Source organism: Eretmochelys imbricata, chromosome 3, assembly GCF_965152235.1.
Source record: "Eretmochelys imbricata isolate rEreImb1 chromosome 3, rEreImb1.hap1, whole genome shotgun sequence".
Classification (NCBI taxonomy): domain Eukaryota; kingdom Metazoa; phylum Chordata; order Testudines; family Cheloniidae; genus Eretmochelys; species Eretmochelys imbricata.
This window is the reverse complement of record NC_135574.1, coordinates 191369768-191394373: the sequence shown is the minus strand read 5'-3', so window position 1 is coordinate 191394373 and position 24606 is coordinate 191369768. Positions and strand designations below refer to the sequence as shown.

General features: G+C 41.3%; 1 protein-coding gene across 2 annotated transcripts in view; it reads left to right on the top strand.

Moving 5' to 3' along the window:
• Nucleotides 1-23896, top strand: part of XPO1 (exportin 1) — a 79271-nt gene extending 55375 nt beyond the window's left edge. For both annotated transcript variants that reach the window (XM_077813989.1, XM_077813990.1), the window contains 13 exons: nt 607-745; nt 6293-6474; nt 7679-7835; nt 8018-8181; nt 10137-10271; nt 11159-11342; nt 12956-13062; nt 13554-13748; nt 19362-19530; nt 21328-21462; nt 21565-21724; nt 21825-21921; nt 22850-23896. In XM_077813989.1, the coding sequence (XP_077670115.1) occupies nt 607-745; nt 6293-6474; nt 7679-7835; nt 8018-8181; nt 10137-10271; nt 11159-11342; nt 12956-13062; nt 13554-13748; nt 19362-19530; nt 21328-21462; nt 21565-21724; nt 21825-21921; nt 22850-22996 (1971 nt within the window). In that variant the 3' untranslated portion in view covers nt 22997-23896. The remainder of the gene's footprint in view (nt 1-606; nt 746-6292; nt 6475-7678; nt 7836-8017; nt 8182-10136; nt 10272-11158; nt 11343-12955; nt 13063-13553; nt 13749-19361; nt 19531-21327; nt 21463-21564; nt 21725-21824; nt 21922-22849) is intronic.
• The last annotated feature ends 710 nt before the right edge of the window (nt 23897-24606 follow it).

Below are 24606 nucleotides of genomic sequence, written 5' to 3'. Positions count from 1 at the left end.
GCAGCTGTCTCTGGGGCCAGCTGCACCAGTTGCCGCTTGGGCAGCTCCGCAGCCAGCCGCTTACTAGAGCGGCCCTGGGGCCAGCCACACTGACCACTGTTCAGACAGCCCAGGGCATTTTTTGGTCTGTTTGTGTGAGAGGTGCCCAGTTGGCATGTCAGGTCATCTAAGATTATCCTTGTCTACTGGTTTAAAGCATATATTTTGAAGTCCTGTTTGTATTTTGGTTAAAGTGTGTATGTGCTCTGCATTTCAAGGCCAAAATGTAGTCCTTGTCTTAGCCTCTTCCACTGAGGCTTCCTCTTTCCACTATTTTCTAATTGCGTCATGCTGCCTTTCTTTTAGAGCATTGTTTTTGGCATTCTTCTGAGTTAAAATAACTCCGTTAGTACCTTCTTTTGTAAGTAGGCGTAAGTGTCTGTCTAAGGCTAAACCTATTGGAGACCATGAAGTCTTTTTTTTTTTTTTAAACTCTCCTAACAAATAAGTGCTCTGAAATATTTGACCATATTTGACTGGTCAGTTGACCATTTACTCTTGAACTGGTCAAATGCCCAACCCTAAATTTTTCTTAATCTAAAACTGTTGATTCTCTGGTAAACACAGGTCCGGTTGTTAATGGTTAGCCGTATGGCTAAGCCAGAAGAAGTGCTGGTTGTGGAAAACGATCAGGGGGAAGTCGTACGAGAATTCATGAAGGATACAGATTCTATAAACTTGTACAAGAATATGAGGGAGACGCTGGGTAAGTTAATGACTTATCTTATGAATATACAGCAACAAAATATGAAATCCTTTGACTAAATGCTAGCTTATAATCTAATTTAGATAGAAAATGCAAGGAAGAATAACTACTGAACGAGATAAGTGGGGGGGGAAGGTATGAGGGAGAGGAAATGCAAGAATGGGGAATGGAGTGCTACTCTAGGAAGACTTTTTTCCCTGAGAATCAGTTGACTTAATTTTTGGAGTTTTTTCCTTGTCAGTTTTTTTCTTGAAGTTTATCTTTCACTTTATTATGATCAGATGCAACCATCTTAAATAAGTAGCACCAGAAAAAAAGTTAAGTTAATGGGAAAAGAAATGTCTTTAGGAGGGAAAAGTAGCTTAGGGCATTATCTTAAAGGTTTTTAATTATTGGGACGTAGGACCAAGCTCTGCAGTTAAAGCTCATTGCTGAAGGAAACTAAGGTCTTGTTTATGCTACACAGTTTTGTTGGCAAAAGGCAGTTTTTGCAAACAAAATAGTGGAGATGTACACAAAACAAAGCTACTTTTGGCAGCAAAACTCTCACTGTGTTGCTGATAAAATAAAACCACCTCAACGAGAGGCATAAAGCTTTTTGTGGCAAAGTTAAACTGACAAATCGTCACTGTAGATGCTGCTGTTCATTATATCAACATTAATGGCTTCCCTCAGTGCCCACTGTGACCGCTCTGCTCGCTGTTTTGAACTCTGGTACCCTGCAGGTATTCACCCTTCCACTTTCAAAAGTTCTAGGAAGGTTTGACATTCCTTAGCATGGAGTACGGTTGCCGGGCGTTCAGTTTTCGACCGGAATGCATGGTCGAAAAGGGACCCTGGCAACTCCAGTCAGCACCACTGACCGGACCGTTAAAAGTCCAGTCAGCAGCACAGCTGGGCTAAGGCTCCTGGAAGCAGCCAGAATGTACCTGGGGCCCCTAAGCGCAGGGGCAGCCAGAGAGTCTCTGTTCACTGCTCCTGCCCCAAGCACTAGATCCGCACTAAATCCACTAGGACCGTGGCCAATGGGAGTTGTGAGGATGGTGCCTACGGGCAAGAGCAGCACGCGGAGCCTCACTTGCCACCACTGAACCTAGGAGTCAGAGGCCATGTTGCTGCTTCCGGAAACTGCCTCGTGTAAGCGCTGCCTGAACCCCACACCAAATCCCCTACCCCAGCCCTGAACCCCTCCTGCACTCAAACTTGCTTCCAGAACCCACACCCCAACCCTCTGCCCCAGCCTGGAGACTCCTGCCACTCTCTAAACCCCTCAGCCTGGAGCCCCCTCCCGCATCCCCAGCCAGAGCCCTCACCCCTTCCCGCACCCCAACCTCCTGCCCCAGCCTAGTGAAAGTGAGCAAGGGTGGGGGAGAGTGAATGACTAAGGGAAGGGGAATGGAGTGAAGGGATGGGGCGTCGGGGAAGGGGCAGGGCAAGGGTGTTCAGTTTTCTGCTATCAGAAAGTTGGCAACCTAGCATGGAGAACTGACAGAGCTGCTGAAGATGGTGCTCCTGGTAGCTGAGGAGGCTGAGGAATCACAGAACCATTAATGTGGAATCGGCAGGCAGGCAGAGCGGGCTGCTGCTAGGGGGAGGGGGAGAGTAGAAGAGACTGCTGTGCGGAGCCAGGGGTTGATGTGGGAGGGTGTCCTGTTCCCCCAGGATTGGTTGCTCAGGCCACTGTCTGATCTCGGAGACAACATGCCCACACACTCTCCCCTAATATGCCCACTGTCTCTGTCTCCCCCTCACGCTCCCTGTCACACACTCTTCCCCCCCTTTCTACTACATTCGCTTCTGTTGAAAAGCAGCTGGCAGTCTAGTAGGATGCCCATGGAACGGTGGGATTGAGAAACCTGCATCATATACTGTACTTGCCCCATGAGGCATTGCAAACCCTTCCCAAAGCACCCTGCAACCAGTTGCACAGTGGAATAGCTACCCATAGTGCATTGGTCTCTCTGTCGATGCAAGAGCTGCTGGTGTGGATTCACTCTGCCAGCACATTCAACTGCAGTTTGTTTAAAGCCCTTTAATTGAAGTGGCATAATTTTTGTTGACAAAACTCTGGTGTAGACAAGGCCTAAACAGTCTTGGGGGCTGGACCAAGACTGGAAAGCCTATAGGATGTAAGAACCACCTATAGTGTTGTCACTTTCCTTTGGCAGTACAAGGCACGTTTTGTCTTTGATATCAAATGAAACCAGACGGCACATCATAATTCTTCTAGAATTCCATATTCTTGTTTTCCTCTGAGAAGGAACTACTCATGACACATGAGTCCTGTTTAATGCATTGCTGGAAGGGGCTCAGGTACCATGGTGGTGATGGGTGCAGTAGAGGAGTCTGAATGGAAGAGAACAGCATGAGTACTCATTAGTTCTCATTTTATACATTACTTGGTGCCTATCTTTGTAGCTTTATGCTGTACCAAAATGTACAGCTCTGGCCCTGGATGAAGGCGGGGGGGTGCACAGCCCTGGCTCAAGGGGTGGACGGGGGCACAGCCCACACTCTTGCTACAGCTGTGAGGAGGGTGCATAGCTCCAGCTCTGCCTCTGTCACTGACCGCTGAAGTCATGGAGGTCCAGTAAAGACACTGAACCCATGACTAAATCATATCCTTAATTCTAGTAAATAATTCTAAGTGATTAAGTTGAAACAAAATGTTTAGATTTTGATCAAACTGCATTTTCTGACAGAATACTGTTCTGTCAGAATTTTCAACCAGCTCTACTGCTTAACCTGTATTCTAATAATTTATTGGCTAGACTTTTCTCCTTATCCCTCTATACTCAGCAGCAACTGTGGCACCACTGATCTTCCCCAAAAAACTCACCTGCCAAGCTGGACACTGCTAGCTCCACTCACTTTGGGGCAGTGCTTGGAGGCTCATTGTTCTTGTCTTCCTGAGCTGGGTTAGGAGAATATGCAATTTCCCAATCTGTGTATGTCACATGGGGGAAAAACAGCTCTGCCAAAATCTTAGTAAATGCTCTTTGAGCATTCACAGAAACATTTTTTTCCTAAGCTAGCTGGGAACTTTGTGGAGATCTACAGAATGACATGTTGGTTTTAAATTTTATTTTCAGTTGTATTTGTGTTATTTTTGAGCAGACCCAGCACTTTCAAGCTAAAATAGGTAGATCTTAACTCTCCAGTAGCTCAGAATGAATTGGTTTGTCCTTGAATAGCTTTTTACAAATCTCCTTGTCTGAGACATGACATACCAGCTCCAGAGGAGAATTTTTCAGAAGGTGTAGTCAGTTAAAAAAAAAAAATGCAGTGTAATTCTTCATAACCTTAACTATTCATTTGAAAAAAGAACCAGCAACAAGCTACCATCTTGACAGTATCATGCATAGTTGAAATAAAATTGGTTTTCCCATTACATCACAACTTTGAAAGATATTCAAAATCATTCATACTAAGCATTATGAAAGAGTCAATGCTGCTAGAAAATATCAAGATGTTTGCTGAACAAATTTACAAAATACTTCAGTATAATTTTAAAAAAATTAAATATGTTTACTAAAGGAAATTCAAAAAAATTAAAAACCCTACTTTGGGTTATTAGAATACAAAATGTGCATCTATTAGTCATGAATAATTCTGGCAACCACTGTGAACCACCATATTTAAGACCGTCTGAGAGAAATATCTGTAGGAGTTGTGAAAATTATCGGTTTCAGAGTAGCAGCCATGTTAGTCTGTATCCGTAAAAAGAAAAGGAGTACTTGTGGCACCTTAGAGACTAACAAATTTATTAGAGCATAAGCTTTCGTGAGCTACAGCTATAGCGAAGTGAGCTGTAGCTCACGAAAGCTTATGCTGAAATAAATTTGTTAGTCTCTAATAAATTTGTTAGTCTCTGAGGTGCCACAAGTACTCCTTTTCTTTTTGTGAAAATTATCATATCCTTTGATTTTGAACACACTGTAGAATACCTGATCAGTGTTTTTTACATACCTAAGAAACAGTAGTCTTCAGCATTTTGTTCTAAGTATGTGATATATCTATTCTTCTGCTTGGTATCTTCATCTGTTCAGTGATGGTTCTTCACCTTCCAATTTGGTCATTGAATGCTAGCCATGTACTGTGTTCATCTTATATATTCCTAGACCAAAAAAACTTGATGTTGAAAGTGTGCATCAGTAACTTCAGGATTAAAAAAAAAAATTACACTGGTGTAATTTTCTTACAACAGTGTTATAAACCCTAGAAATTCAGAGTTAAAGATATACTTAATAGAAATCTAAACATAAGACACCCAACTCTGCGACATCGTGGAATAAATACAGATTTATGAGTAAGGCATTTTAATGGTTGTTGTCCCAGATTATTTTAGTCTGTTTGTTTAATCAACATTTTTTCCTTTTTTTCCCCCCTCCTGACGTTACAGGCAGAGTTAAGGCTGCGTGGGTGCCTTAGTGCTTAGTTTTGAGACCACCATCATATCCCTGTAATTTTTTTTACGTTTGTTACTGATGCATATGCTCAACCTTAACTCCATCTTGATGTAGTTAGTTTCAGGGAAATTCCTTATCTCTATTTTTAAAAAAATAAAATAATAGAATTTCATACACGAACACTAAACAAGAAACATTGCTACCCTGCAATACAATGTAAAGATACGTGTCAACCTTAAGTCACTTTTTATTTTTACTGTAGATTTACTGGTACACCAAAGTAGCCAGAGTGCACCAGCTAGTTAAACTGGGTTTAGAGCGGACAGAGCAGCCAAAGCATATTGGTGAATCTGGCCTTCAAGTTACAACTGACTTACTAATGTAGAGGACAGTCAATGAGAGCATTGCTGTGTAAAATTGAGGGTTGGGAGAGCTGTCTCTGAGTCCCAAAGTGCCTGTGTGCAACTGGAGCTCAGGCAGCACTGCTGTGAAGGGCTTTTTATTGGGAGGCCCAAGGTAGCATGCATCCACAGACTCTTTAAAGAAGAGTGACAGTTGCATCGAGTAATCTACCAGTGGGAACTCCATCTCCATTATAGCACTGAGTCATTACAACCAATAGAATTATTGCATGCAAACTAACTAGGGGGATGGGTTGATTTACCACTTACATCACATTGGCCTCACTTATGGGTTACCGGAGCCTATATAATCTTAACAATTAGATACAACCATTATTAGTAATTTAGCTTAATAGCAGTCTAAGTTCTCCACATACAGTTTATGAACAAGATTTCAATTAACGTTAACTATATAGAAAGTGTGAACTATCTGCATTATGTTTAGGACAAAGAAAAAACTTGACATAGATGTAAAATTTTTATAGGACCCTGTTTTTAATTATTTTTAAATCCTAAACTAACGTTTACTTAAATCCTTCCAAAATTCACACTGGACTGTAACTTTAGGAAGGATATGCTGTAGTTTTCATACAAAACATATGTTTTGTATGAAAACTACAGATGTATGAAATAGAACTCAATCTCTGCAATGGAGTTGTGACCAGCACCTCCATAATGTACTGTGGCTACTTAAAAAGTGGATTTGTAATATGTTAAAATGTAATTGTTTCTTTTAGTTTATCTTACACATCTGGATTATGCAGATACTGAACGAATAATGACAGAAAAACTTCACAATCAAGTGAATGGAACAGAATGGTCGTGGAAGAATTTGAATACTCTGTGTTGGGCTATTGGGTCAATCAGTGGAGCAATGCATGAAGAGGATGAAAAACGATTTCTTGTTACAGTAATTAAGGTATAATGTCATAAAACTAGTGGGTTCCTCACATTCACGCCAGAACAGCTGGTAGGTTCAAAAAGTGCAATGGCGATTTCTTTTAATTTCTTTGAAGATATTAACATTTGATGCACGTGTTTTTGTTTTGTTTTGTTTTTTGAACTACATTGTAGAAAAAAGCAAACTGACTAGTCAATTTTACGAAAATTTAATATATCCTATGTGAAAAGGAGCCTTGGCTATCATGCCTATAAAGGAAATTAGCCCAGATAAGTTTTACACTGGGTGAATTCAGAAGAAGTTAAGTTTATCATGCATTTCTCTTTCCTTTAAAGTTGTACCTTTCTCTACTACGGTCAGTGAGGGGAGAACAGCATTCTTACTATATACATTTTAGATTTATTAGAAGTTTAGTTTTATCAATAGATGTTTGGCAGAGTGGAAAACCTGTCAAAACTGAGGCTCTGCTTGGTAAAAACTCAAGATTCCTTAGAAAAGAGGCATTTCTTACCATGTTTTAAAGATTCACACAGTAATTCATATTAAATTATTTCTTTCAATTATCATTTATTTTACACTCACCAATATAAGACTAGTAGGTAGCCAGTCCCTTGTGCTACAGGAAGAACTTAGGACTGCTTGGTTTTTGTTAAATAAATTTCGCAAACTTGAAATTTGTGCTTGCCTTCATTTGGTATAAAACACTGAGGATTGCTTACGCTTTTATATCCATGCCTGAAGTGAATTTAAGTTCATGTGACACCAGGTATGAGTACATTCGTAGCAGAGATTAATGTTACATGTTGTTGATTGGCTTGAGGTTTTTTCTGTGTTTTTCAGACAACCTATAATTCACATTAAGACTGACTCATGTTACTCAAAACTATACTGTAGGCTACTTTTAAAAAAAATCAGTTTGAAAACTCTTAATGAGGTGTATTTAAATAATTTCTGGGTAGAAAACTGCTTTCTTGTCCTTCCAAAAAGTTTTAGTAAATCTCTGTATTTCTAATATCCTAACTTTAATCTACATTGTTCAAATGCATTGAAACAACTATGAAGCCTGATTTGGTGATCTTTTGGGTATTTGTCAGGTATTGCCAAACTACAGTTTTAGCATTGGTTATTATAGTACTTTAAATTTTGCCCCATCACAGTTCTAAGAAAATATAAACATTAAACTTGAAAAGGAAGACAAGTATAGGTTGTTTTTTCTTTGCAGGATCTTCTGGGACTCTGTGAACAAAAGCGAGGGAAAGATAACAAAGCTATTATTGCATCAAATATTATGTATATAGTAGGTCAATATCCACGGTTTTTGAGAGCTCACTGGAAATTTTTGAAGACAGTAGTCAACAAGCTATTTGAATTCATGCATGGTAAATATGTTTGTTTCATCACTTTTCTGCTCACTAACACTTAAATTTTTGGGGACCTAAATTTTCAAATATTACTTTCATATTGGAGCTGCTGATCGAGTGTGTGTGTGTGTGTGTGTGTATACACGTGTAGAATTTTTGTGAAGAGCATAAAAGTCACACACAATTCTGTTTTAATTTAGAAACCCATGATGGTGTCCAGGATATGGCTTGTGATACCTTCATAAAAATAGCACAGAAATGCCGCCGACACTTTGTTCAGGTGCAAGTGGGAGAAGTCATGCCATTCATTGATGAGATCCTGAACAATATTAATACAATCATTTGTGATCTTCAGCCACAGCAGGTATGTTAAATACAGCAATTTAAGTAATGATATGTAGTGGCTCTGGCTAATATTAAAAGTTATGGTGAAATGGTGGTGGTGCTTTCTAGGGGATTTGAATTCAGTTTCCTAGTCTTGCTAGTAGGGCATAATCCTGTGGCACTAGAAGAATGCTTATGTCATTGTGTGGGGGTTTAGTTAACACCCTTCAGCAGACTTTGTTCCTCGTCCTCTCCAGGAGATTAAGTGGGTTTAATGGGTTCCCATTTATTTCTTTAACAAGAATTAAGTTCTGGTTGAATAATTTTTGGGATAAACATTTTAAGATTCCCCACCTAATTGTTTTTATTAGTTAATGGTTTTGACATGGCATAGAGTAGTATCCCCACTAACAACATGCAGCTACTGAAAAGTTCAAGAATACAGGTAAAACAAACAGTACATATTATGCCAAGTGGGAACCATAGTTTGATAAAACTAGAGACAAACACAAACTTACTATATATGGTGTAGCAATAATACTTGCAATTTTCTCTGTGCGTAAAATGGCTTAGCATCTGGGGAAGATCTATTTTGGGGTGGGCAAACTTCGGGCCGGACCCAGCCCGTGGGATTGCCAACGCCATGGCGCAGCAGGCCCTGTGCCGCTCCCGGAAACAGCCAGCACCATGTCCCTGTGGGGGGAGCAGAAGGCTCCACGTGGAGAACACGGAACCGCAGCCAATGGGAGCTTCAGGGGAGGTACCCACAGGCGAGGGCAGCATGCAGAGCCCTCACCCCCCTCCCGCAGGGACATGCCACTGGCCGCTTCCAGGAGCGGCATGGGGCCAGTACAGGCAAGCAGGGAGCCTTCCCTGGCCCCAGTGCATGCTGCTGCCACCCTGGAGCTGCTCCAGAGCCCATACCCCAAACGCTTCCTGCACCCTGCCCCTCAAGCCCCTGCCCTGAGCCCCCTGCTTCACTCCATACGCCTCCTCTATCCCTACCCCTTGCCCTGAGTCCCTTCCTGCACCCCGCACCCCTGCCCCAGCCCTAGCCCTACATTCATGCCCCTGCATGCAATTTCACCACTCAGATGTGGCCCTCGGGCCAAAACCCCTGACTTTAGGGAGTGGTGGTAGCCACTCCATAGTTGAAAGATATAATTAGCTTCCCATTGTAAGTGATTTTTTTTAATCACCCTCCAAATGTACCCTAGAAGAAATTGGAGGGAGACGTACTAAAAAGGAGTTAGTTGGCATGAATATGAGCTGCTTCGTCTTGCAATTTGTGGCTCTGTGAGGGGTGCAGAATAAGGATGGAAGACAGACTGATAGAATGTGAAAGGAAGATGAAGGCGGTGCAAAGGAGTGGAAGGAGAGGAGGGAGGTAAATGGGGTGCATGGAGAAGGACTGAATAAAATACTCTTACCCATGTTGAGTATTCTATCTAAACAGTTTTTAAATGTTTCAGTATTTGTTTCCCCATTCCTTCTCCATTTTCCCCTACAGTACACTGCACTATTATCCCAGCAACGTATAGCCTAGTGAGTCAGTAGGACAGGTACCTTACTTTGATGGACCTCATAGGATTTGTTAAAACAGTCCTTCCTCCCTGCTGCACACCTGATACCCCAGTTTGATATAAACCTTGCTCTTTCAAAACAAACAAAAAAAAAAAACTGGGAACTTGCAAACAAACCTTGTGAAATAGTCTGATGTTTGAAAATGTTTTAATCGAGTCCAGCAAACATCCAAAAATAGTCAGTTTTGATGTTTGGTTAAAAATGTGGAATCTTTGTAAAGTGTGTATTGGGGATATTTTTAGATTCAGTTAAAACATACTTTCTGCTTCAACTCTTTATGAACAACTTTTAAAAATTGTGCATGTACCACTGGAGATACAGGAATGGCTGCGTAAAGAAGTGTTGTTTTAACATTAGGTCTTAACTCTGAAAACTTTCCTTCCTATCTCACTTGTTTCTCATTCAAATCAGGTGCATACATTCTATGAAGCTGTTGGATACATGATTGGGGCACAGACTGACCAAACTGTACAGGAGCATTTGATCGAAAAATACATGCTGCTCCCTAATCAAGTGTGGGACAGCATAATTCAGCAGGCAACAAAAGTAAGAGCACTGTGGAAATGTTAACTTCTAAATATTTTATGCTCCGCTAGAGAGAGCCTGCTAAATGTTAGATTTTTAATAAGGCTTAATTTTGTGCTTCATCTGGCATTGTGTGGACTAATTCTGGCGGTACCTGGCCAAACATTGGGTAGTAGGATAATTGGCATGATTGTAGAAGTATTGCGAAAATGGGGAAGGGAACAAAAGGGAAGTGTCTTTTTTTCATAGTCTTTTAAAGAACTTAGCAGCATATTTCTTGTAGTAATATAAAATGGTGTTTACCTGTCTGCGGGCTTAATTTGTGTCTTCAGAGGAGATCTACTCTTTTTTCCCCTGCTCACATGCCCCACACATTTACTGTAATACTACTCCAGGTAGGAGAGTTGTCTTCTCCTCCAGCCACTGCTAATAGCTATGCACTGAAAAACAATCCTCCCTTTTATGAAGGAAAGTAAGAGACCTATTTTTCTTTGCAGATCCCTGCTGTGACAAGAACAAGCTTTGTTCTCTACCTTATACTGCCATTGGACCATTGTTTCTCCTCACTTTTTTTTTCGCCCTCTCGTGTGCCTTTTCTCCCATTCCTCTGTCCTTATGTTCTTCCTTCTTTTAGGGTTATACTTGTACTGCTGCTCATGTACGTGATACTTCTCCAGAAAAGCAATATTGAAGTAATCCCAATTTCATCCCATTGTTGCTCTTGGCATCACTAAGTGCCATGAGTCAGAACAGCAGTATAGGGGCTGTCTCCTGCATTGAGATAGTCTTAACACATAGATGGGATAAATGTTTGAAATGACTGACTGAATTTTTATTTCATAAAAAAATTACTAGAAGCTCAGTCTCATTAACTGAACAAAACTAACTTAATTACTATTCTTCAATAGAATGTTGATATTCTAAAGGATCCTGAAACAGTTAAACAGCTGGGTAGCATTCTGAAAACAAATGTAAGAGCATGTAAAGCAGTTGGACACCCCTTTGTGATTCAGCTTGGAAGAATTTATTTAGATATGCTGAATGTGTACAAGTGCCTAAGTGAAAATATTTCTGCAGCTATTCAGGCTAATGGTAAGCATTTCCATGTTATTTCTAACAAAATGGGAATAATACTATCTACTGTTATTACCACCTTTTAATCAGTAAATAACAAAGTGCTTATTGTAAGAAATAGCTTACTTAATTTTATATTGACTTTTCAGATTGAGAGACTTATTAGCCTTTATAGTCAGATAAACTTCTGTTGTCTCTTGATGGAAAAATAGATGATACTGTTAAACTATGAATAAGAAGAATTGTGGGGTTGTAAAACACAGTAAATATTTTTCTGTGGAAGTGAAAACTCATCCTAAATTTTGTAATAAAAGCCCCAACCCACACTTGGAAATGTGTCTTACTGTAGTTTCTTTAAATCAGAGCCAAGAACTCCCTTTTCTTTCTTCAGTTATCCTGTTTGAAAAGTGCTAATATATTAAGCTAGTATTTTGATGTTAACTAAGAGCATTTTGTCGTCTTAATAAATGATCTGTACTGAAATTCAAGGCCAAGACTTTATAAATCAAAAGTTATTGCTGGAAAGAAATTAACACTTGGATAGCATTTTTGTCAAACAAAATACAAATACTACATATAAGGTGTTTTCTCTCAAAGGAGGTGGGTGGGGGAGGGTGGTTGCAGTAGTTTGGGAACAGGTCTTGCTTTCCCTTTGGTGTGCCATGGGATGTTCTAATGGAGCAATTAAAGGCTTTTCCATCTCTGCTGTACCAGTCAGCACTACCCACGTGCTGTTTTTTGGGAACATGCATATTCATCACATAATGCAGGTAGAACTTGCTCAGATGAATAGTGAGAGTAGAGTTGCAGTACTTGATGTTTATAGAGTTGCTGTACAATTGACCTATGTGAAGCCTTCCCTACCAGAGAGTATATCTTTGATTCTATGCAACTCCAAAGGCCAGAAGTTGTCCATGCCTAGAAATGTGTAGTTATGAAGTTCAGAAGTTATTGCTACGTAGTTCTTGAAGCTCTGTCTGCAGTTTAGGGGTGCAGTGCTGCATTTGCAACTACTGGGTAATCCCACAGTTTGGATCACACCTCTCTCAGGATTTAACATGGCTCTGACAAAATGTCTCTAGGATTGTAAAGTAAGACCCACTCCAGTCAGTTGTAGGTAGTGTGGAGGTCCTGCAATCTCTGAACAGATGATAGGGGGAGAGGGCAACTAACTGTTTAGGAGCGAATGTACATGACGGGCCAGTGTGTCTCATAGTATTTATAGGTTGGAATGTGTAATGTAATAAAATCACAGCTGGAGGCTGTTTTGAGCATGTCTGTCTGCCAGTGGTAGTATACTGTAGCAGATTAGCAGTTATATTGCACGTTTGTAATGCCTTTGACTTGCTCTTGTGACATCATATGCCATGGACAGAGCAAAAGGAAGGAGACCAAAATATGTGGGGCATTGAGTGAAAGGGAAGGGAGATTAGAACTGATGCAGTATTTTCCCAATTGAGAGACTACTTGGTGCATGGGATAGGCATGTACAAAGAGCGTGAGCTGCTAAATGAAATGTGGGATTGACAACAGCTTGACATAAAACTTCTGTGTAAAAAGTCAGTTTTCTTTATATTCAAGTATCAACAAACCCTTTTAACTGAGTTGTAATAAAATTTAAAACTTTTCAGGTGAAATGGTTACCAAACAACCTTTGATTAGAAGTATGAGGACAGTAAAAAGGGAAACTCTAAAACTAATTTCTGGTTGGGTGAGCAGGTCCAACGATCCGCAGATGGTAAGTGGATTTTTAAAGTAACAAGCAATATTCATAAATAAGACACTCTGGGAGAAATCTACAATCTTTACAGCAGAACAAAAATATAATTAAGACACTCTGCTTTTGTCATAGCAACTCATTTTCAGGAGGTCCATAAAACATATGTAATGCACACTCTAGGACTCAAGGCCGAGTGAGAGTTACATAATTTAAGTGATATTGCAACAATTTTATGAGCTATAGCCTAGAGGATTTAATAGATCTGGATCTACATGATCAATAATCTAAAACAATGATTGCTAGGGTAGAAGTAATTCTAAAGAAGTCACTGCTGCTTACATGAAAAATATGCATGTATATATTTGGCAAGCTACTTTTAAAAAATGCATTTAGGACCTAAATTATTTGTAGGTATGTAAAATAGCTCATACTCTGCTACAAAGCATTAATTATGCAATTATTATAGGCAGTCTTTTAGATATCTAACAAAGTTCTGCTTTCTTTACCAGGTAGCTGAAAATTTTGTTCCTCCTTTGCTGGATGCAGTTCTCATTGATTACCAGAGAAACGTTCCAGCTGCTAGAGAACCTGAAGTACTCAGTACAATGGCTATCATTGTAAATAAATTGGGGGGACACATTACTGCTGAAATACCTCAGATATTTGATGCTGTTTTTGAATGCACGTTAAATATGATTAATAAGGTAAGTATATTAATCTTTTGTGTTTGGATACCTATAGTCTCCATAATACATCACATAAAACCAACCAAATAAGATATCCCAAGCAGAGTTCTCCTCTGAAATGGGACGAGAATCAAACATTCCACAAAGCCCGCTAGGGTGTTGGCTATTGCTGTTGATTATACAGAAGGACCATGATGGGTGATATTACAGCATTTTCCCAAGTATAGGAGCCAAGTACTATATTCACAAAGAAACTTAGGATATGTCTATACAGCAATGTAAACCTAGGGTTAATGGGACTTGCGTCAGCTGATGTGTGTCAGGAAACCATGGGCTTCAGCATCTACACTGCATTTTAACCCTACGTTCAGAATTTTCTGACCCGTGCTTGAACCTAGGGCTCTGGTGCCCATGTTGCAGGACACAGACCCTATCCTAGAGTGCCTAGCACACCCACCACCCTGTGTCAAAATTCTAGCACTGGGAATGTGGTGCATTGTGGGCAAACTCTACTTCCCACCCTGTTTCCCAGCTGTGATGGTGCTATTGATGAGATCAGGTGCCCATAGGGAGCACATGAATACTTAAACTGCATAATAAGCTCCTTTGGTGGCTATCTCAGTAGAATGACTGCAGTCTGAGAAGGCTTTATACTGAACTACCATCTAGTCTGAAAATTGGGCTCTCCAGCTCTAGGTTGAGTCACATTGGCAGGAAAATGCCCACGTGCACCTGTTCAAACGATAATTAGGACATCAGTCTGCATGACTGTCAAACTATTAAAATGAAACTTTGTAATTCTTAATTTTTAAAATGGTATGTTCAATTAAGGATTTGGTTGATTGGTTTATTTTGAAATGACATAAAATGTAGGTTTCAGAGGAAAATCACTCATGCACCCCATCCTGGCTGTTGCTCGCTGCGGAGTGGTGAAGTGCATCCCCTGGAATTGGGGTGCAGTGTGCTCCAGCACCCCTCAGGGATCCCTTATTCCTGTCCTTGCCACATTCTGGGAGGCAGGGATAAGGGATCCCTGGGAGGCTGGGGGGATTTTTCTGGTCTGGCTCCCACTCACTGCCCTCATAGTGCATGCTGCTTGGGCACCTCTGCACACGCAGGTCCAGGAGCAAGGGACAGAGAGCAGACTCAGACCAAGTGGCTGCCCTGCAAGGAGGGGCGACAGCAGAGCTGCTGGCTCAACACGTCCAGGGGAGGGCTAAACCCCAACATCCTGGCAGCCAGAAGCTGCTTCCTGCCTGTCACCTTTGCTTCCTGCTCCGGGCAAGCTCCACACAGCAGCGAGGAGGAGCCAGAGCAGGAACTGCCACCACTGTGAGAAGAGCAGAAACAGGAAGCAAGCTCAGCCATGCAGTAATGCTTTCAGTGCTCCTACTCTGTCTCTGGGACACATCCAGAGGACTTCTGGGAGCCAAGTCAAGCCAGGGCTATGTGCACACAGGAAAGCAATAGGGCTTGGCCCCTAGGTCCTCCCTCCAGTCTTGTGGGGTCCTGGGATCCTAGGTCCAAGCTCTAGGTTAGCACAATTGATGTATGGGTGCAAGGAGGGAGTTAGACTTGAGCCTGGGTTCAAGCCCGGGCTTACACTGCTGTATAGACTTACCTTATGCATGATGTTGAGTGTCCTCATACATCACTTTTAGGTGCCTAGAAAATCACTGGTATTCACAAAGCCGGAGTTAGTGCCTCGGCTCCCTTTACAATGAATGGGAGAGAGAGGCCCTTCAGAATGGTGTTTACAAAAGCCAGGAAGCTCTTCCTCCCAAGGTAGCCAGTGAGAGGTGTTAAGCTAAGGGATGTGTACTTAGCCCCTCCCCTGTTGGAGATAGGTGCCTGGGTCCAGGCTGTGGTGAGGCACCTCCCTCTGCTTGGGATTCTCAGCTGCAAACCCTCTCTTGGTGTTAGGTGCTGATGTGATTTTTGTAAGGCAGGGGAGGGCCTCCCTCAACTTTTCTCACTTGAGATCTGGGAGATCCCCAGTTCAAGTCCTCCCATCACCATCTGAGGGGAAGAAGGGATTTGAACAGGCATCTGCCACTTTTCAGATATGTGCCATAGTCACTCGGCTATAAGATATTCTGATGTGAATGTTCCCTCAGTCTCTCCTGTGGAGCGGGGGACTGGATGCTAAGTCTCCTACCTCCTGTGAATATTCTAACCACCAGTCTACAGAGTCATTCTTGTATTTGTCCTCTCTTCGGCCCAATGGTGAAGCAGTTGCACTGTGGGTAAATACAGAAAAGAATAGTTGGGCCAGAGAGAGCAAGCATGAGTGTGTCTATAGCCTGGTGATTGGAGTACTTGTGAGGTGTAGGGAGACCCAGGATCCAGTTTTTCTGCTCCAAGTGGAACACTGTCATAGGGGCTTGTTTAGTCTCTCCTGATATTGGAATGCCTTATTGCCTAGTGCAGGGGTGGGCAAACTTTTTGGCTCGAGGGCTACATCTGGGTGGGGAAATTGCTTGCAGGGCCATGAATGTAGGGCTCGGGCAGGGGGTTGGGGTTCAGGAAGGGGTGTGGGAGGGGGTGCGGAGTACAAGAAGGGGCTCAGGGCAAGGGGTTGGGGCAGAGGAGGGGTGCGGGGTGTACGAGGGGGCTCAGCGAAGGGGGTTGGGGTGCAGGAGGGGGTGCTTGGTGCACGCAGAAGGCTCAGGGCAGTGGGTTGGGGTGCAGGAGTGGTTCGGGCTCCGACCCAGTGCCACTTACCTGGAGCGGCTCCGGGGTGGCAGCGGCACCCACTGGGGCCAAGGCAGGCTCCACTCCGAGAAGCAGCCGGCAACCGTGGCTCATGGGGGTGGGGGAGCAGAGAGCTCCATGTGCTGCTGTTGCCTGTGGGTACCTCCTCTGAAGCTCCCATTGGCTGTGGTTCCCAGTTCCCAGCCAATGGGAGCTTTGGGGGACGTACCCACAGGCAAAAGCCCTGCGTGGAGCTCTCTGCCCTCCCTCCCCCAGGAGCTGCAGGGACGTGGTGCTGGCCGCTTCCCGGAGCAGCGGGGGACCCATGGCACCACAGGGGTGACAATGCCGTGAGCCGGATCCAAAGCCCGTGGACCGTATTTTGCCCACCCCGGCCTAGTGGCTAGATCACTCACTTAAGCGGCAATTCTTGTTCAAAATCCTTTCTCCCTGTCAGTGGGGAGAGAGTGGCTTGAACCAGTGGTCTCTCACATCTCAGGTGAGTACCCTGACCAGTGGACTAAAAGTTATGAGGGAGGGTCGCCTCTTCCCAACTACTGGCTGTTTTTGTGTAAGCTCGCCTATAAAGATTCAGGGTAGTAAGTTTGGTCTGAGCACGCTTATTGGATCGGGTCCCAGAGACAAGCTAAGTGGAGGAACACTTATTTTCTCCCAGTTTGTGCGCTGCTCTGGGCTTTAGGCATCTGGACTTCTGGCATGGGGCTGTACAACACATGCTCAGAGACAGAAACATAGACATCTAGGGAATATTTACTGCAGTAATTCAAGTGCCAAATGATTTCAGGTGCCTACAGGGTTCAGGGGCCATTAACCGGGGTTTTGTGAATCAGTGGGGCCTGATTCTGGGCCTTAAGGGCGTAAGTGCTTTCGTGAATCCAGCCCCGAATGTCAACACTTTGGGGTTCTCAATTTTTTTCACAGTGATCCACATGTGAATAGTGTCTTGTGGATCACCTCCCCTCCTTTTTGAAATTATGTAACAATCCTGTAGCAATTGCAGCAAGTGCTTATGTAGTAAAGAAATTAGGAAACTATTGATTTTTATTTTTAAGTGCTGAATGAGCTTACTTTTTTGAACATAGGTGCCTTAATGTGGATTTATGCGTCTTGTTTTTAGCCTCTCAAGACTTAAATTTTTTATTAATGACCTGGCTTTTTGAAAGGGAACTTGCAATTAAGAGCTTTTAAGTCTGTACAGCAGGAAGCTAGTAGGAGTCAGTCTTGTGACATTTTAGGTCCCTGTAGATTACAGTTGGGAACCACTGCATTAAACTTCCAAAGACTTCTTAATTGAAGAATATTAAGACTTCTACTTACTAGTCCTTCCTTTTTGGAAGCTAAGAAAAACAACTTAACTTATCCTTAGAGCAGTTATATGGTAAAATACCTTGTGTGATTAAATCCTTATGGTATAACCTGCAGTGATATGTACATAATTTCATAATGTTTGACATGTGTCAAAGTGAGAAGTACTATTAGAAAGGTAGTATACGAAGAAATAGCCAGAAATAATTCCCAAAATATTAACACCAGAGTTAGTGCTGTTTCTGAGCCACACATCAAGCTACCTCTACTTTGCGGATTGTGACCAGACTTACGTTACTAATGAAAACTTCTTGCCAAAAGCAACTAAGGTTTTCAGACTCAAGGAACTGGAATTTTGTCCCAGCTCTTCCTACAGCTGTCAGGTGCACAAGACTCCAGTCATAATTTTGTAATGAATAGCCCTTGAATCTTCGTGAAAAGTGATACCCCATTGTGAGAAAATACAGCAATTCATTGTATGAGACAAATTGTTAACCTGCTTCTAAGTGTCTTGTTTATTTAGTAGCTTATAAACATTAGAGCGCTTTTTTTTAAAGAGGAGAAACATACTTTGGATTCATGCTGTCCTCAGACCTGTACCCAGATCTGTTTCTAGACTATTGCCTGAACATTTCTCCAAATGTTTTTAAATTATAACTGTGTTTATCATCTTCTTAGAAACTGGTCCAAAGTCCTTTTAGTCTCCTTTATGGTTTTCATACTTCTCTAAGCATCCAGGAAAAGATTGTGTGGTTTGGAGTTAACAATTAGGTCTAAATGGCTGTCCCCTTTTTTCCACCCTTGCTATCCTGATAGGCAATAAGAAAAGTTCAGGGAAACTTGTGTTTCATCTTATGGGAGGAAGTGTGTGTGTGCAGGGGGGTACAGTTTCCAAACCCTGTAGAGCCTGCGCATCAGTGTAATCAGGTTCCATCCATGCAGAATCCAGAGCACCTTGGAAGAGGGTCTGCTCTGCTACTGTACTATGGCATTTACCATTGGCTTCCTCCTGCACCCTTCCCCTGGCCTTCATGCATACTAGTGAACAATGTAGCTTCCACCAGATTTGGAGGGAGCATGCTATGTAAAGTAACTGACTTGTGGCTACACCAAACACCTAACCTCACAAAATAGTAGTGGTTGTACGGTGGGACTCTAATGGGCTTCTGGTGCTCTAAGGCAAGCATATTGTGAAACTACCCTTCCCGCTTCTGCTGCAACCATTCTGCCCCTTTTCTGTGCTGTGAAGTGTCTGACTCTTAAGTTTCTATACAACAGTTAAATATAAGTGGTATGTGAATGGCTTGCACAGTTCTTACATGCTAACTACAGTAGAACTCCGGCTTGAATGATGATTCAATTTGATGAACTCATCAGAACATAAGATTATCAGACTTTAAGTCAAAAAGCATTGCATTGGGTCCACATGCTGGCCTGAAATTGTTAATATTTCCTTTTATAATAATTTTTTATAAGGAAAAAGGCTGTCCTGGGTTGGAAAGCTGCTGCTCTTTCTGCTACTGGATCAGATTTTTGTTATGGTGATAGCCGGTGGTGTGTTGTATAGCTGCTAAAGGAACTTGGAATTTCATTATGTATTTCTCTTTTTAGGACTTTGAAGAGTATCCTGAACATAGAACAAACTTTTTCTTGCTACTCCAGGCTGTAAATTCTCATTGCTTTCCAGCATTCCTGGCCATTCCACCTGCACAGTTCAAACTTGTTTTGGATTCTATTATTTGGGCTTTCAAACACACAATGAGAAATGTTGCAGATACAGGTGAGTAGAGTTTGGCTATATTCAAGTTTAAAAATACAGATAGTTAATTGGTCTGAATTTTATATTTTGAGGGAGTATGTGTTAAGTAGGTCAACTTAGGGAAATATATATTTGCGGAGGTGGTATTGCTGTATTGTATCAATATTTTCCATTAGTCATTATTTTCACAGGCTTTTGCTGTCTGTCCAGGTGTATAAAGCTAAAATATTTGAATGTAGTTGTCTCCTACAGCCAGGGAGGGTACCTGTTGTTGTTGTTGTTGCTCCCCTTTCTAGCTTCCTTTCCTTTCCTGTAGCTCACTATCTCCCCAGCCTTCAACAAGAAGGAAACCCCAATAGGAGGCACCCATATTGGGACTAGAAGGGTGTCCCTCAGGAACGGGGAGATGCTGGAGCAGGCCATCTGAGTACCTTCAAATACACTGGCAGAGTAACAGGCCTTAGACTTCTCTCCCATTGTAGGCAATGCAGCCTGTTGTATAGAGATAGAGGCAAGGTCTGATGAGGATGTCTGTTTTTTAAATAAGTATCTAGCTATAAGATTGTTCTCTAAATCGTTGCCAAACAGTGGTGGTGGAGGGGGCTTGGTGTCTGCCATTTTTGTAATGTTAATGATGTTGGTTGGTTGTAGAGCTGACTGGGAAACCAAATTTCAGTTCTGCAAAAACTACTTAATTTTCAGGCATTTTATTATCATCCCAAATCGGAATGAAAAGCCAAAAACTTGGAAAAAATGTGCAGAACTGAAATCCTATAATGTTTTCTTTTGGAACAGCAAAATGTGATGTTTCCAAAATGAAATATGCTGTCCGAGGTCCCCAGCTGTCTGCTTGGTCGCTGCAGCGGAACCAGGGACTCCGAAAATCATAGCTGCTGTGGATTGAAAATGACAGGAGTCTGGTCAATTTTCAGGGCAGCAGTGAACCTGACAAGAACTGTCATTTTCAGTCTTGGCTGCCATGGCTTCCGAGGTTCCGGGCTCTGCTGCAGCCTGCCATGTGAGGAGCCTGGATGCATCTTGGTAGCCCAACTGACAGGGAGCCAGGGAGCGCCAGCTCTGAGAGTTCCAGGAGCTGAGGTTTCCAGCCCTCCTTCAAACCATATGGCAAACTAAAGGGGAGCCTGAGAGTGCCAGCTGGGCCACAGCCCACCTGGTGGTCTGCTGAGGAGCTTGGGAGCCAGGGTTCCTGTGGACTCAACTCCCAGAGTCAGGAATTTACCTGGCCCCAGAAGTCTTAGAAGCCACGGGGTCCCTGGCTCCAGGAAAGTGCCTGGCAGTTGCCCAAGAGTTGTGGACCCTAGAAGCCTGGTCTCAGCAGACCACCAGATGAACTGTGGAGAAGCCAGGCGGGCAAACTGAAGGAAATCTGGATTTCTTTGGAAGTTTGACTAAATCTAACCATTTCTGCAAAACGTTTAGATGTCAGCAAATTCCAACAAACTTTTTTTTTTAGGAGTTTTACAGTCCGCTTTACTTGACCTGCTTTTATGATTTTATGCTTATTGCAATTAAATATACGCTCTCACAGCAAAGGTAGGACTTAAGTGGACGGTTTTTGTTTGGTAAAGGCCTGAGGTCTTGATACTTAGTAATCATAATGAAATGTAAAATCCATAAAAATATGGTAGCTGCTTGAAGAAATTCCTGAAAAATCTTTCAATATTGGTTCTCATAATTCTGTCTAGGTCAGACTTCTCTGTGCACAAATCTGAACTTCTTGATTATATGCAATTTTTTCTGGAAAGGAAAGCTAATGTAAAGGATTTTGGTCATCTTCACCCTTTTGCTTTCTTTCAGGTCTTCAAATACTTTATACTCTATTACAGAATGTTGCGCAAGAAGAGGCTGCTGCTCAGAGTTTTTATCAGACTTATTTCTGTGACATTCTGCAGCATATTTTTTCTGTTGTGACAGATACTTCACATACTGCTGGTAAGAGTGCTTGAGGTTGAGGGAAACGGTACAGCAATCATTAAACAATAAAGGAATTTATTTTGACTAACAAGTAATTTCATTTCTGCTTTACATATGCAGGTTTGACAATGCATGCATCAATTCTTGCGTACATGTTCAATTTAGTAGAAGAAGGAAAAATAAGTACACCTTTAAACCCTGGAAATCCATTGAACAACCAAATGTTTATTCAGGAGTATGTCGCTAATCTTCTTAAATCTGCATTTCCTCATCTGCAAGAGTAAGTGTGCTGTGGCCGTTAATTTTTTTTTTTTTTTTTTTTTTTTTTTTGAGTGTGGTTCTTTTGTTTCCCATGTACTAATTAGTATTTTTACTCTTAGTGCACAGGTTAAGCTATTTGTAACAGGACTCTTCAGTTTAAATCAGGATATTCCTGCCTTCAAGGAACACCTTAGGGATTTCCTGGTCCAAATTAAGGTATGTTTGGAATGTTAGTGTAAATTTTAAATGACCGTTGAACGTGATATTCAAAACTAAAGAGCCTGGTTCATCACTTATAAAAAGTCATGCAACAAACAGGTCAGCATGTTTTTATATTTCACCGTCTCAGAGTTGTAGGGCACAGTCTTGACTATTGGCCACCTCAGTATGGGTGCAGAGGAATGCCTGTTGCCTTAGACTGAGAGACTGGATTGATGCACCTTATGGATTTCTATGAAGCTGTGAGTCTTTCCAAACTGGGAGATGTGTAGTAAGCCCATTTTTAAACAGAGGCCATATTGCAGTCCTGGTTTTGGAATAGTTTCATAGTTTAAGGCCAGAAGGGACTATTATTAGATCTTCTAGGCTGATCCTCCTATGTATCACAGGCTATTATATTTAACCCAGTAAGCTGGGATAGACAAAAGCATTTCAGTCCTCAGAACCCTAAACTTTTCTTTGTTGGGATCTCCTAGAGTCAGGGTTTCATTCTATTTCCTTTTAGAAATAAGTTGGCCTTCAAGAGGTAATTAAAGGAAGGAATGTCCCTCAGTAAAGTATCCTAAATAGAATTATAATGTATATTCAAGTTCTAACATTTTGATGTTATAATGCCTACATTTCAATGGGACCCAAAAAACTGACCACTCAAAACTTGAGGCTGGTATCCCCACCTGCAGCAGCTAGTGAAAATGCAAATATTATGCAGGATGCTACTACATTCCTTATACTGATTTAGGTTTTAGTGGCAACAACTGTTGCGTAAGAAAATACTTTTTTTAAAATTCTGGTTCTGACAGTCAAGTGTGAAAAATTGATTTTTCATATTTATGTATAAAATGTCTGGATTTTGGAAGCTTCTTACTTTTTATTCTTGGATTTCAAAACACTTACGTTGAACTAACTAAACTACTTCTTTATGTAGGAATTTGCAGGTGAAGACACATCCGATTTATTCCTGGAAGAAAGAGAAACAGCCCTTCGACAGGCTCAGGAGGAGAAACATAAGCTTCAGATGTCTGTCCCTGGCATCCTTAATCCACATGAAATTCCTGAGGAAATGTGTGATTAAAATGCATAAAACCAGTTATGCAGTTTTCTTTCTGTACAGCTGCTTTGTTGTGGTAGAAGAAAACAGCACTTGGATATTGACCAAAATGATGCCAATTTGTAAATTAAAATGTCACCTAGTGGCCCTTTTTCTTATGTGTTTTTTGTATAAGAAATTTTCTGTGAAATATCCTTCCATTGTTTAAGCTTTTGTTTTGGTCATCTTTATTTAGATTTGCATGAAGTTGAGAATTAAGGCATTTTAAAAAAAAACAAAAAAACCAATACTTCATGCCCATTTTGTGGCTAAGGGGAAAAGAGAGGCAAAACATAACTTGTTAAGTCTATTGCAAAATTACACATTTTTCCTATAAGAGTACCAATTTTTAATGAGGGGATCATTTTCTTTCTAACCTGCCCTGCAGTCTAGAAGAAAAGGTAATGAGTAAAACATATTGAGTTGATGGTAAGCAGAGGAGTATAGTGCTGCATTACCTGAACAGTTAGCAGCTTTTGGACTGAACGGTAAGGCTAGGCTACATGTATTTGCAAGTAATATGACAAGTTTGCATCAAGATCATGTGCATATCATCCCATTGTAAAGCAACTTCAAAAGACTATGGGAACACAGTACAGTTAGTTATTTTTACACAGTTCTTTTGTTTTTGTGTGTGTGCTGTCGCTTTGTCGACAACAGCTTTTTGTTTTCCTCAATGAGGAGTGTTGCTCATTTGTGAGCCTTCATTAACTCGAAGTGAAATGGTTAAAATATTTATCCTGTTAGAATAGGCTGCATCTTTTTAACAACTCATAAAAAGAGAACTCTGGCTTTTGAGATGACTTATACTAATTTACATTGTTTACCATGCTGTAGTGCTTTAAGAACACTACTTAAAAGCAAAATAAAATTGGTTTACATTTATTTTCCTTCTTTTGGCTTATCTTTTATTGGATAAAAATGCAGTGATCACTTCAATGTTTGACTCTATAGAAAAAGAACCACATAAGAGGTAGATGAATATCAGGCTAGATAAATGCTCCTGTAACTGCAGTGACAAACTTTAACATGCAAGAGCTCTTCAAGAAGAGCTTACACTTGTTTTCAGTTCAGAAATTAAAAATGAGATGCCTGATTTTGACTAGGCTAGCATCAGCAGGTCTGAACAATATGAAACTATTTTCACCTACATTTTTGTAGTTTAATGCCTTTCAAAGGTATATGAAGTAGTGAGACCAAAGGCAAGAAAACTGAACACTTTGATTTGACATCCTAGCTTCCCCTCTCTAGCATTTCTCCTTTGCCATCTAACAAAGGAATGTATGTCTATCCAAACTATTGATGTCTTGATTCTTGGAACAGCTTGCATTCCTCTGGTCTGCAGTCTTAAGACTGTCACAATGATACTAAAATACAACATTCATGTGAAGTTGTAAAGGAAATGAGGTTAGTTGATTAGTGTGATCCTTTTTTATATAAAATTTGAATACTGTAGTTACTTTTTTGTATTGTGCGTTTATTTTCAAATCAAATTAAAGTTCATTAGTCAGCAAGTGTCTACGTAGAACATACTCAACCAAAATGTTTGTGGGTCTGGGCATTTTCCCCACAGTTGTGCCTAAGAACATCTCTGC